The sequence below is a fragment of the Natator depressus genome, chromosome 7 (genome assembly GCF_965152275.1).
Source record: "Natator depressus isolate rNatDep1 chromosome 7, rNatDep2.hap1, whole genome shotgun sequence".
Taxonomy (NCBI): Eukaryota; Metazoa; Chordata; order Testudines; family Cheloniidae; genus Natator; species Natator depressus.
This window is the reverse complement of record NC_134240.1, coordinates 110,096,522-110,111,354: the sequence shown is the minus strand read 5'-3', so window position 1 is coordinate 110,111,354 and position 14,833 is coordinate 110,096,522. Positions and strand designations below refer to the sequence as shown.

Sequence of the window (14,833 nt, the reverse complement as noted above, 5' to 3'; positions counted from 1 at the left end):
AGAGTTAGATGCTTGTAACTGTGTTGCATTCATCTGTGCATGCTTAGTTTATAAGCCCAATTACCCAACATGCTTGCACAAATCAGCTATTTATCATGGCACATGATCATCTAGGCATCTAACGCACCATATGCACATACCTGATTCACACACATACATCAAAGATTGGCGTGCCTCAATTAGGCGCACACAAAAGTATGTGTGTGTAACTCTGCACCTCTAACTTGGAATTTCTGGCCATTAGCACAAAGTTGAGCCTTCTGAAAAGGTAACAACTCTCTAACAGAAGAAATACACAGTAAAATACAGCACTTAGTAAATTAGTGCCCTGACTACCTAATTTTGTTTTCAAAAACCTACAGGGAAGGATAATCCTATAATTCTTCAGGATATGCATGCTGTGTGAACCTATTACAAAAAAAGCCTGCATGATGCACAACAGTCTGTTTACGTGTGGCTCACACAGGAGGGTTTAACATGTGGTAGAATAGGTTGAGGCCAGTCCACTGATTAGTACCAGGATCCTGTATGAAATATTTAGGATCTTATTCTCCAAAGTAAAGAATAAAATAAACAACACTTCAAACTCCCATTGATTTTGAAGGTGAGGGACTAAAATGGGGGACAGCATCTTACGTTCCAGAACTGAATAATAGATTGAAAAAAGTGGTTGAGTGGAATGGTTTAAGGGCAATGCAGAGATCTATTATTCAGGTGAGGCAGCTGATTAGAAGTCATAGGAGAAAAGGTCAGTAGGGAATAACAGAGATTGATTTATTTCCAGTTCTTGATTGTAAATGTTCACTGAAGACTATAGGTAAAATGAGCAGACAGGTTAAAAGCAGAATAAAAATATATTTATGTTCACATCTTTGTTAGCATTAATGCTTTTTATTAAGAGTGTATGTTAGCCAATTTGGTTAAAAAGCTGTGGTTCATTTTCTCTCCTATAAACCTGGCTCAACTATCTATCATCATCTATCCCTGCTACCTTTACAGCGTGTGATACAATAATTTCAATGTATAGCTTAGAATGACTGTTTTTTAAGTTTTTATTATATTTTAGTCATTTATGGATTCCTCTCTATTTCTTTCATTTACTGCTGGTTATGGGAAGGAAACTATTCCCATGTTGTTATTGTGTTTAGTGAAAGAATTTTCATCTTATCCTCTGTATAATACCAAGGGCTTTTGTTTTCTAAAGTTTATTTTATAATAAGCTACGTATAGGTGCAATAAGGACAGATACAAAATATCATGTCTATAAACAATAACATTCTGTTATAAAGTACACCCAAAGAGAATTTACATCACTGTAATAATGGAGTTAGTCCAAATCTACACCAGTGTAACAGCGCAGGATTGGACCCAAGGGGATTAGTTCTCCAGGCCTGCCTAGCCAGCACTGGTGTGGAGACCCTTCCTGTGTTACACAGGTACAGCACTGCTTCCACTCAGCAAGCAACCCACCCTTACACATAGCTCCTATTTGGGGCATGCGTGCAGAGAGTCCTGCACTCAGCCTCAACACTGGAGTGAATTTCATAATAGTGTGATCTGGCGGATTTCTTAAGTTGATACGCAAAGGTAAAGTAAGAGAGCTGCAAGAAGAAGAGAGGAACAGCGGAAGAGATAGAAAGATAGAGAAAGGGTAGAAATGATAAAAGGGATAAAAGGGAGTTGCAGACTATCTGGGATTGAGAGGTGATATACATGTCATTGGAAGGTGAAATTAATGGGTAAGCAATGATATCACATAGACAGAGACAGAATTCATCCAGGTTATTGTTTCTTGAGAGTGTAATTTTCCCCATGACTACTGTTGAGATTTCTTCTGCTTCCATTTTATTCAAAAGGGAGGATCTTTTCAATAGCATAAGAGAGCACTTTAAAAAGGGACATTACTGTTCAGGGCTGGCATTCTAGTACTTGGTACATTATGGCTGCCAGTATGATGGGGACATTTCGAGCTCCAGAAGTAAGATTACAAACTTTGTGCTGGAGAGGGAAATGTGGTCATGGGACCAGGATGTAATATGATAGAGATGCTGATCACTGTTAAAACATCCATCACTTTGCAGAATCTGTCAGTTTAGGTAAGAGGACTGTAATCAAAGCCATTAATGGCTCATTAGGTTTTGTTTTAGAGTATGTGGAGAACAGGTGATGAAGATGCATGTTTGAGAGTTGCTGTATCCTAAACCAATTTTCATTTGAGAAGGTAAGATTAGGTCATTTGTCCCATTTTTCTAGGGAAAAAAAAAAGAAATACAAAACATCACATACCTGAATGGAGGACTTTTCAACTCCATAATATTCTTAACATTCATTCAGCCAACAACAGAAACGGCCAAATGTGGTGTCTAAAGTTAGACATCAATGGACAGCTCACAGTGCACAAAATTAAGCATGGGCTTAAGTCTTTGCAGGCTTCAGGTCTTAGACTGTAAGTTCTTTGGGGAAGGGTTTCCCTGCGCTATATTTGTACACTACCTACCACAATGGGGCTGCGGCTTCTAGGAGCTACTACAATACCAACCATAGATAGTAATAATAATAATGCGGGGTTCCAAATAGACACTTAATTTGGTTTACTTACAATTTTTTTCCTGATTGGTAAGTCAAAATAATGATCAAAATGCTTAATGAAACTATTGGTTTAATAAACGGTCAGCAAATAAAAAACTTCAATAACCATTCTGATAACTCTTGATTTAAAAATAAATTTAAAAATCACAATATTTTTCAATAAAAAATGTAATGAAAAATTAGAAAAAGTTAGTTTTTCACATAAACATCCTTTCTAAAAAAAGGCAGGGTTTTTTTGAGTGGAGTAATACTTTGTAAAATTTCAACCAGCTCTGGTAACTACCAAGCTTGTCATTTTCAAACTTAAAAGTCTTAGAGGTGAATGTCTCTATATCCAATTACTAATCTCCTGAGGCATACACTTCCCTTACTTTGTGTATATGTGTGTGTGTGTTTCTCTTTCTATTTGATATGCTTTCTGTGGGAATATATTAAATTAACTTAGTTCATCGTGGTAAAATATTTATTATGTACGTGGCACTCAAAATGTGCCAAGTGGTTTACTGAACAAATAATACATAGGGTGAAATCCTGGCCCCACTGAAGTCAACTGGAGTTTACTTAGCTCTTTTGGTGCAAGGCCTATCTTTTTGTTCTGTTGGTTACACTGCCCAGCACAATGAAGCCCTCGCCCATGACTTGGTATCCTGGGCACTACTGTACTGTAATACAAATAATAATGACTTCAATGGGACCAGGATTTTATCCAGCGTCCCGATCCCACTAGAACACTAGATAGGGATACTCCATTTGCCTGAACTAGTTTTACATTGGTTAGTCTCTAAGGTGCCACAAGTACTCCTTTTCTTTTTATCAATTTATTTGAGCATAAGCTTTTGTGAGCTACAGCTCACTTCATTGAGTATGCATTAGATGAAGTGAGCTGTAGCTCACGAAAGCTTATGCTCAAATAAATTGGTTAGTCTCTAAGGTGCCACAAGTACTCCTTTTCTTTTTGCGAATACAGACTAACACGGCTGTTACTCTGAAACCTGTCATTTTACATTGATGTAACTCCACTGAGGTCACTGGAATTAGTTCTGATTTACATTGGTGTAAGTGAGATCAGAATCATGTCCAATACCTTGTAATCAATGTTAAACTATTTAGCAAATAGCAAATAATATTCTTTATACTAAACACTTTGACATATTCCACAAATATAGGACATTAGAAATTGCAGTTCATAGTATAATGATAATATGCTTCTATTACAGGGTGATACATTAGAATTGTTATTACTTGTAGTTATGCCCTAAAATTAAATTATAATACTGTGCACCATCTTTAAGGCCATTTTTTGCATGTTATAGTAAGTGATCTATTTTAAAGGGAAAGAATATGATTGATTTGAATTTGGAGACAGAAATTAAGTCACCTATTATTAAGAGTACCCTTAATATGATGAACCACTTTATAAAGCTATAGCACTAATTATGCATAGGCACATTTGGCACGATTGGAAATGTTCTGATTTTCTGATCCACAGTTAGTCTGTGCTTCGTATTTCTACAATTATTCCTATAAGAGGAGACGTTGCTGTAAAACGGTGAAACAACTGTGGCTTAAGGGAATGCTGCAAATGTTACATCTGTTTTTAGTGGGAGTAATTTGCTTTCTGAGAATAGAAACTATAATCTGTCCATATCTAGCAGTTGAAATTTCAGTATTCTTTAAAGGTGTGCAGTAGATTTTGGTAAAATGGTATTTTTATAAGTCATTAAATTGGTTTTTAGGAACCTCACATTTGAACAATTATTAAACTATAAAACAAAATTGCATGATTCCTAAAACTGTAATCTGAAGTTTTACAGTCAGCTATAAAAGCCTGTATTATTATAATATACTAAAGATGCTGAGACTATTAAAACTTTTAAAAAAAATGAATTGTAAAATCTTTTATTGCTGATGAAATAACTCTAAACTATTATGCACTCCAATAATATATATGTATCATATTTGGGTACAATAAAAAGCATACGATTCACAAAAACATAATTTAAATTGCGATTGAACTATGCAAAATCGACCATCTTGATTTCTTTCTATAACAGAAGTTCCTTGAACCTGACTTTCAGTATATAATTAAAAATGTTTCATGCATTTTACGACTAATAATTAAATATAGGGGCCAGATTTTCAAAAGAGCTCTAGGGCACTGATCCTCAGCTGAGGTAAACCAGTGTAGCTCCACTGAAGTCAATGGAGCTGTGCCAGTTTAAACCAGCTAAGGATCTAGATATTTATCTGTATACTGCTGTAAAAATGGTATTGGGTATATGTTGATGGGCCCTCTATTAAAACACAGCAGGTTAGTCTGGAGAGGTGAAATTGGGAACAAATTGCATTTGTCACGTGAACCCCACCAACTGCTACTCTCTCATAATATATAACTCCCAGATAAGAATATACAGCACCATTATTGGCAAAACCAGCACCCCTTTAAATATCGTCCTGACATGGACACACAAACATACATATATTACATCAATTCCTATGCAGAGTGATATCAGGCTAGATCCTCAGCTGGTGTAAATTGGTCTGTTGAAATCAATAGACCGTGGCAAAGTAAATTGCATACTGAGAAATCAATATTTATCCACCAGCCTCATGAGGCCAAATTCATGCATGGATTAATTATGCTGACTTCGACAGAGTTATGCTAAGATGGTCTATTTTGTGTACTTCTGAAACCAATTGTGGCTGCTACAGTTAAGAGCAAGTCTACGCTAAACTACCTTCTTTTTTGGAAATCATGATGCATTATTTAATCTCAAGTATCAATGTACCTGCTTTCACACCTAGGAACATGGAAATTGTCATCCTGCATCACACACAAGGTCCATCTAGTCTAATTTTCTGTCTTTGCTGGTGGCAAGCACCAGGCGCTTCAGAGGAAGACATCAAACCACTACAGTAAGCAAGTGTGAAACTAAATAGGACCTATTTTAACTATTGGGGGAAACTCTTGAGTTCTGATTCTTCTGTTTACACTGAGGTAAATCAGGAGAAAAGTTCATTGAGGTCAATGTGTTGGGAGTAGGAAATCAGCCTCTTTGTTGGGAAAACACAGAATTCAGATCAATACTGTCCAAATTAGATTAACAATGAAATTTTAGATTATCTCCAACTGTCAGATACTAATATGAAAACGCAAAGCACACAGGGCTTCTTTAGGTAAAGCAGAATTGCTGCTGAGCCACATTAAAAGATGCTCCTTTTGAGAAGAAAAGCTGCCAATACGTGTTCTATAAATCATTTGTGCCAGCACGCTGACCCCATTACGTCAGCTAATCCTGGAAATACAGGAGGTAAATTTAAATCTTCTAGTATGAAACTTTTAATCAATATTCTAAATGTTTTTTTTACAATTTATTCTGGCAGAGCAATTGGACCATTACCATGCTGTTAATTTTTTGCCACAGATTAGAACTTTCTGAATGGTTATAATGTCTGGAAGAAGATAGCCAAAAAAGTGTTTTCTTGAGGGACGGAGTTGGAAGGGCATTTGAACAGAGACAGTCACCCCTTGCTTGTTCTTTGCAGAATGGCAAAGAAGCAGAAAAAATAGGAGACCACACAGAAGGGCTGGAAGGTGAGGGCAGCAGCCAGACAAAGTAGCAAGTACTTCAGCACAGAGGAATAAAGTTCAGTGTGTCTTTATTCAGAGCACAGCCTCAGCATTTGTATTGTTCCCACATCAACAAAACACCTACATGCTCACTATGCTTCCTATTTATGTTCACCCACCACCCAATTACCAATCCATGAAGCTGCACACCTGTTGTGGCTTGATATTCAGAGCACTACATTATAGCTTTTAACCCTCTACCAATACCTACTTTATAGCAATATTATTTAACATTTATGTACTTGCAAACATTAAATAATTATAGACAGGATTCTGCCTGCAAGCACTGGGCAGAAACTGATTGGTGCTGAGCACCTGCAACACTCTGGCCTACGAGTAAAGAGTATAGTTAAGTGCTTCATTTGCATGATGTAGATTGTGCATAGGGCCCAGTCTCCTCGAACACTGGTGTTGCCAAATCTTGTGATTTTATCACAAGTCTTGCAATATTTGGTGATTTTCTTAAAGCCTCAGCTCCTGGAGTCATGGGAATACATGCAAATCTCAGCTTTCATTTTTAAAAAAAAGTTGCTTGCAGCCCTCATTTGCTGAGGAGAAAAGCTTGAAAATGTGACTCAAGTGAATTTTAAAGACTCAAAAACTAGAAGGCAAATAAAAAGACCCCCCATTATTATTTTTAAAATTTCATTATTTTAAGCAAATATCACGATTGTTTGTTTCTGACAATCTTTGAATGCTTGAAGTTGACATTACTGAAATATTCCCATTTCCTTCTGCCTTTTTTTAATATGTGCTTTTGAGAGTACAAGAACAAGTGCACAAGGGGCCCCACAGTTATTTGCCCTCAGTCTGAAGGACCATGCTTTGTACTGAATTATATTTGCATCCACTGTCCACATTTGTACAGGAGCTCAAAAATCTCACACTCCCTTCAGCATGCTGTACAAAGGCTTGAAGGGTCAAGGCCTTTATAATGAATGCCATAAGGGAACCTGCAACTGATTGGGAAGTAGCTGGCGTTTGTTGTGCAAAATTTTGGTGAAAACACAGCAATTTCTGTTAAATTAACACAATCTTCAGTTACAAAATATTTACTAAAACATTCCACCTCTCTCCATGAGAGTCATTATTAATTCTTCTTGTTCTGTATTTACTGATATCATAGATCAGATGTATACAATAATTCATATAGCATTTAGATATCATATTAGTATGACCATTTATTTCGAGGTGGTTGTCATACCAGACTTCATTATTGGCCTCACCTTGGCCCTCTATATATCCAAAGACATTGGGGGAGAGTGATTTAATACTAAATCTTGAGCAGACTCACAGCACCAATGGAGATATGCTGGGTGGAGTGCGAGGTACATTTTTGGATTGGAGTGCTGCTCGGGTGAACAGATGTCCTGATTTTATAGGGACAGTTCTGATATTCTGGGCTTTGTCTCATGTAGGTGCCTATTATTCTTCTGCCCCCGGCCCGATTTTTCACATTTGCTAACTGATCACACCAAGGGCTGGAAACAGGTTATGCAGAAGAACTAGACTAGGTGCCAAAGATGGCAGTGAAAGAGAACTAAACATGGAGCAAAGCCACGAGAAAGCTTTTTTTAAGTATTATTTGAAAACAGTTTGTGCACACAAGGCTCCAGCTACTAATACTAATATTCTTTTTTCTTCTTTTCATGTGTGTTTTGTACACAATATTTTATGGCCTGATCCTTTGAGTGCTGAGCAACAATTATAAAGTGCTGAGCATTTTACATAGATCTAGCCACTGGTCACTTTTTTTTTTTTTTTGCATGCATTGGGGAACTTCCCTAGAAGCAGGGTATACTGAAGTGCCTATAAGTATTGTTGAAGTCAGGCATCCACCTGATAAACACGAAGTACTGAGATAATTTTGGGACATAATAGAGTACATTATGCTAATAAAGTAATTCACTTGCAAACTAGCAGAAAACCTAAAGCAAAAGCTTCCATCAGAAGTCAACACTTCAGTATTTCAGTTTGAAAAAGAAATGACAAGAATATTATAATTCAAGAACCTGGAGAGTCTCTGTAAGTGGTAATTTTACATGAAGAACAATTTTAAAATGATATCACTATAGCAAAAAATGATTTTAAACCTCCAACAAATATTTGAAGTAAATACTGACTTTGATACTTGCTGCTTATCTAAATATTTTGTTTAAACATCCCCAGCATTTCTAGCACCTTGAAAATGTGTGTGTACCAGAGATCATACAAATTGATTAAACCATTAATGTCTTTTCCATATGACCTCTTTGAAGAAGTCAGAAAAAATGTATCAACAATAGCTCAGCCAGTGTCATTCTTGTTACTAATATGACTGCCAGTTATTTCTGACATGGCAGTTTGGCAGGCTACCTAATGCCCTATATTCTACAACTTCAGGAGGTTAATATTTAGTCATTTCTATGACATTTTATACTAATCAATCCATTCCTCACCCCACCCCCCTTTGTGTTGTATAAAAAAAACCAACCCTGTACCTACCATGATCTGAAGACTTAACATCATCTGAATGATCATTTTCATTTTCGCTTAAAATGTAATTGTCTTGTTGTATTGATACTTTTGCCTTTAATTCTTCTTTTCATAATTTTTATGCTGTATTCTCTTTTTTTAAAAAGAGTCTTTGATCTCCAACACTAAGACTATAACAAAGCCCCTTAGAGTGCTCTCGGTAGTACTAGTGCAGGTTCTGAAAATATTACAAAGGAAAACTTCTCATGGGAGGGGATCATACGAACAATACAGCTTGTCAAAATGTACTACAAATGTCTCCACTAGCTTGGTTCCTTTATGATATTTTAGAGTTTAATTTTAAGTGTCATATTCAAAGTAGCATTGTCTTTAATCTTTAGTCTAGTAATCTTCTGATAGCTGCATTTATGGCCTTGGGCAAGTGTTTAGCCTCTTTAAAATTTAGATTCAATGCCACACCATGAATTGACTAACTGAAGCAGGACACTGGGCCCAATTCAGAGGGGAGTGTGTAATCTAGATCATTTCCCCCTTTCCCATGTCAGTTATACCAATGTACACTCTTATGTTCACATTCACTTTTTAATCTAAATGAGTCTAAGTTGGTGTAACTAACATGATGAAGGGCCAAGAAGAAGATTCAAGGTACACTAGTTCACACTCAGTGGAACCTTTGAATTTGAATGATTGATTGCATCATCTCTATTTGGTCTATATTGGCTGGGTAGCAGGAATGCCAATTTCATATTCAAAGCTGTGGTTCCACTAAATAACTATGTCCTGTTCCTGGGTTACTGTACCAGTACAACCTATTCTTATTTATGTTTCTTATTTAAAGTAAGAGTGTTTAACATATTACAAAATATGGGATAAATAACTTCAACATTAGAACCAACAGAGCAGAATACAGATTAATTCAAGCCTATCTGGGTATCTGCATATGCAGCAGGCAGGGGTGACAGATTCTATATCAATAACAATTTCCTTCTTTCTATTTTGCACATTTATATTGCTGTCTCGATGTAGCACTTACGAAACAAACTTACCTGCAGATTTGCACATGCTGGTAAATCATTGTGGGTGGATATTTCATTGTTGGTGCTCTCTGAACCCATGTTTTTAAATCTGGAAGCTGTCGTAGTTGTCGCTGTGGTGGTTTGTACTGGTAGGATCGGCTGCCACACAGTCACATCTGTACCATTGCCGAAGGCTTGAATCGCATTTTCTGTAGAAAACAAGTATAGAGAAAATTCTGCATATAAACCAATGCCACAAACAGCAGAATTGGCATTTAAAATAACCTGATGCCATAGAACAGAAATAACTCCAAAAATGCTCTCCCATGCAAAATCTTGTCCTTATTTGTTCAAACTCACGTTTTTATATTGACAAGCTAGTTTCAATTTATTTTGAATACATGCCAGAAATGTGAATTTTGGGGCCACAGGTTTATCTACTGCTAAATTCTCCCTGAAATATTTTCAGCCATTCTTTATGGAAGCTCAATACCCTAAATCTTCTGTGAGCAAATTAGCATTCAAAAGCTTCAAAAAACTTAACTGGTGAGACTTAAAGTACAATATGTATGTTGTGTCCTAATTCTGATAAATTATGTTATGCAACAAGCCAAACATAAATAGCAAGCAATATATTGACTTATTTCCACAGCTTGCTTTTAAAACCAATGTTCCCATAAACAAGGGACTATTTAACTAAGATGACCAGTTTCCAAACAAAATCTACAAAACAAAGTGAGAGAAGTGTGTTTAAACTAAAAGTTTAGAATATAAAGGTTAGAAAGTTCATCAATTTCATGGGATTAAAGAGTGTGTTTATGGCAAGGGTAAATTGGTTGTGTGGGTTTTTTTTTTATACAAATGAATAGAAAAACAGTTTTTAATCAGGTCCTTAGGGATTCAGCAAGGATTTAGGGATTTCTCATTCCACCTCACTGTATAAGAAACCAAACAATTTCACATGGGACTTGAATGGGGAAGTTATTAACAATACTCTTCACTGGCATCCATCTCACTATAAAATAATTTACATTTAGCCCTCATCTTAGAAAGATGCAGTTTATTCTAGAATCTGATCTTAGCGTTCCACCAAACAGAGATTGATTCATAAAAAAGGCATTACAATTGGTTGGATTGATGGGGGGCAAAGTGAGAATAGTACGAAAGGATTTTCCTGTCCAGTATTCTCTCTTAAACAAGGTAAGCTGCAGTATTTTTCACACAGTAAATGTCATAGGAGACCAGATAATTACCTAAAGTAAGTAGTGCGCCAGCTTCTTGTTTTCAGTGCTGTAGGAGAAGCTACAGGAGAATAAGGAGGCACCCTCTAGTTTTTAAAATAAAATTACTCTTATAATTTAAAATAAAATTATAATTCTTATAATTACTCTTATAACTCTCTCTTTTCTTTTTTCCTCCTTCTGTGTATCTATGTTTTTGTAACAATGTGCATGAATTTTATAACTATAACACAGCTGACGAACATAATAAGAGTAAGATGCCACGGCAAACGCTTAACTGCTCTAGTAGTTGGCTGACTGTTTCAATCATCTGTATTAACTCACTTTTGCTCTGTCTTTTCCCCTTGCTTACCAGTTCTTCCCCTCTACTCCACTATCTGGTATGTATGCCCAAACCCTCCAAAACACTTATACCCCTGGGTAACCTGAGTCCCATTCAACCCAGTGCGATTATCCAGTGCACAAGTGTATGCAGGATCAAGGTCAGAGTGTGTAGAATAAGCAACACTGTGTGTATTAGAAGAACATTTAAAATATTAATAAAAATAAAGTTTAATAAAGGACTTTAGGATTTGAAATGGGCCAACCTCTTTTTAAAGGTGCCACAGTTGGGAGTTATAACAGAATTAAAGGAACACTGGTTGGGATTTCAAAATGTACTATCATTTAGGCCTTAGAAATGTGGGATTCTGGCTTTTTAAAGGCTGGCCATTTTCAGGTAAGGCCCAGATTCTGCAAACACACATGCACTTTACTTTATACATGTGAGTATTTCTTTTTACTTCAGCAGGACTACTCACGTTCATACAGTTATGCATGTGTATTTGAAGGACCAGGACCTATAATTCTTCATTTTCCAACAGCAGAATACATGTAAATAATACTATACTTAAAAATTAAAACTGATTTCTTTAGTCTCTGTTCTGAAACAAATGCTTTTTTCTCCCATGTTGAAAGGCCATTTATGAAAAGACACGAGAACACTTTTTCTCCCTCTGTGAAATGCTACTAAACCAGGAACACCTTTAATTTAAATATTTTCACAAAGAAGAGGTTTCCCTGTGAGGGTAAGTATAATTTTTCTCATAGTGACCTCTAATGTCACTGCTTTATTGTCATTAAACTTTTTATTCCAGCAGGGACAAAGGGATTGGTGTACACTTAAAGTCTAAAAGGAACTTGTAAAATGATAGTAATGACTAATGAACACACTTACAAATTAGCAAAATATAAAATGTTATAAAATATGAAATGTTATATGTGTGAGAGGCAGCTTGGAGAAAGTATGGATGCTATACAGTTCCCCTGTCTCGTTTAGAATCCCACTCGGAATTGATTGCTTAACCAATGATCTACATTAATCTTTCCTGAGTAGCAATCCTTCCAAGGCTTTTAACAAATAGGGCTCAACCCTGTCATCGTTCTGCACACAGAACTGATGCTTAATGGAAGTATTGCATGTTGAGAGACTGTTGGGTAGAGGCAAAAGATAAAAATGGTCTTAGGGCAGCCAACACCTTTGATGGTGTGTAGAGTACTAACCCAGCTAGAATGCCCAGCTAGAACAGGTATAAGTAACAGTGTATGCAATGAGGCACTGCTTAAGTGAGTAGCGTAGAGTACCCAGTGAGTAGAGCAGAGTGCCCTACACATCTGAACAGAAGGGTATATATCTTTCACAGCTCTCCATATGTTCAAGCAGAGCCTCACTCATCCACACTGCTATTTTTAACAGTGTAGTCCTGCTGCCTTCCCATCTCCAGAGCCTTTTCCCACTGCACTGAAAGAAGCAAGCAGTGGTGAAAGGCTCTGACGGGTGTAATACAGGTGGGGAAAGGCTCCGGCAGTGGGGAGCTTTTGGAGCTTTTCACTGAGGCATGTAGCTACACATACCCTACAAACCACTGCAAGATTCTTAGAGACAAGGTCTTAGAGAAGTGCAGGGTCTTTGATAGCCCAGTGATGGAATTTCACTATCACTCCCCTATCCCCAACTAGAGAATGCCCTACTTCAGACCCACTGCTAATATAACTTTCTGGGTTTTTTTTTTTAAAAGAGGTGACCAAGTTTGTGTGCTGTATGACTCCTCTGACTACCTTAAATGTTGTATTGCCCTACATCAGCAATAAACCGTTTCTCTGAAATTCTGGCGTGCGCTCCCTATCATTGAGTTATAAGGGTGTTGGCAAAAGGAAGTTTGGAAAGGAAGTCTACCAAAACTGACTTCTCAGAGACCCTCAACTGGAAGTAAGTTGGGCTATTAAAACCATAACGTAACAATCTCAATTAAATTGCTGTATCAGGATCTCACTGTGAAAAAAAATCATTTGAGTGAAGTTTGTGACCAAATGTCAAGTATCTGAGAGAGTACTGCTAATAAAATCCCAATTCATGTATATCTGTATGAAACCCTTCATAGCCTATTTCTCACATTATACACAACCCACTTAGGTCTTGCAATTTTCTGGTAGAGACCTTCCCTGATGGCCACCCAAAATATAATCTGTTGGTAGATGAATTTTTCCACATTATGTACCACTGTTATTTGGAATTATCTCCCACAGTTTCTCATGTTTACAAGCTTGAACATCAGGTAGATTTGCTCAAGTACCTTTAGTTCTAGTTTCTAAACCTACTACAGATCCAATCTATCAAAATGCATAGAAGTGGCCTTGAAGTATCACAATGTACTTAAAAACTAGGTGAAACAACCCCATACAGCACATGTTGCAACCTGAATAAATGTATGTTTGAAGACATTTTATAATATTGTACTCACTAAGGCATGTATTGTCCTGGAAGAAATTCAGAAATTTTAAGCATTCTTCTATGTCGTTACCGCTGTTGCTGCAGTCACACCATGGGGCAACACTGAGACTGTTGGAGTCTATGTAGTTTGGTGTCATAACTGTGCCTATTAACAAAGAGCAACACACTGTACCATCAGTAATCTTTGTAATGTCCTACCCTTATATATATTACCCAAAGAAGTGACAAACATCATCTAGTGGAAGACAGAAACAGGGATGGATTAACATTAACACTAACACATAAACACTATAGGCCTGGTGCACAAGGCCCTAGCTCTCAGAATCATGTGTGGAGTGCACAATCTCAGCTTTCATTTTTATTTTATTTTTTAAAAAAGATTCTAGCTGGTATGGTTGTGAAGAAATGTGTGAAAACTTGACTGTAGTGTAATTGATGCTGAGATGTCCACTTGAGTTTGCAGACAGTCTGAAACAATAACTATGAGAGACCTGAACTTCCTCATACATCTCAATGGGGTGCTAACACCAAGACTCCACTGTTCTGAAAGGTTCTGCCCACAGTGTGGTAGGAGAGGAACACAGAAGCAATATAATTAATCTTCATAACTAGCTAGAATTTATTTCCTGCAGCTTTCAATTTACTAATAACTCTGCTTTTAGTGTCAATGCCATTAGTGACTTGGATAATGTAGTGGGGAGTATGTTTATAAAAATCTGAGGATGATACCAAACTGGCCGAGGTAGCTAGTACTTTGGAGGACAGGATCAGAATTCACAATGACATTCACAAATTGGAAAATTGGTCTGAAATCAACAAGAGGAAATTCAATAAAAAGACAATTGCAAAGTACAATACTTAGGAAGGATAAATCAAATGGACAACTATTAAATGGGGAATCACTGGCTAAATGGTAGTACTCCTGAAAAAGAGCTGGATTATAGTGGATCACAAATTGAACACGAGTCAACAGTGTGATGGAGTTGCAAAACAGGCTAATATAATTCTGGGGTGTAGTAATAGGAGTGTTGCATATACAACACGAGAGCTAACTGTCCCACTCTACTCAGCACTGGTGAGGCCTCAGCTGGAGTACTGTGTCCAGATCCTG

The 14,833-nt window shown here is 36.9% G+C and overlaps 1 protein-coding gene across 3 annotated transcripts in view; it reads right to left on the bottom strand.

Annotated features, from left to right (window-relative positions):
• The window catches only part of GFRA1 (GDNF family receptor alpha 1), a 194,430-nt gene that overhangs the window by 23,450 nt on the left and 156,147 nt on the right, over positions 1-14,833 (bottom strand). For 2 of the 3 annotated variants that reach the window (XM_074959276.1, XM_074959277.1), the window contains exons 6-7: positions 13,733-13,867; positions 9,742-9,920 (exon numbers count right to left, since the gene is read on the bottom strand). In XM_074959276.1, coding sequence (XP_074815377.1) covers positions 9,742-9,920; positions 13,733-13,867 — 314 coding nt within the window. The remainder of the gene's footprint in view (positions 1-9,741; positions 9,921-13,732; positions 13,868-14,833) is intronic. The other variant, XM_074959278.1, reaches the window with a different exon arrangement.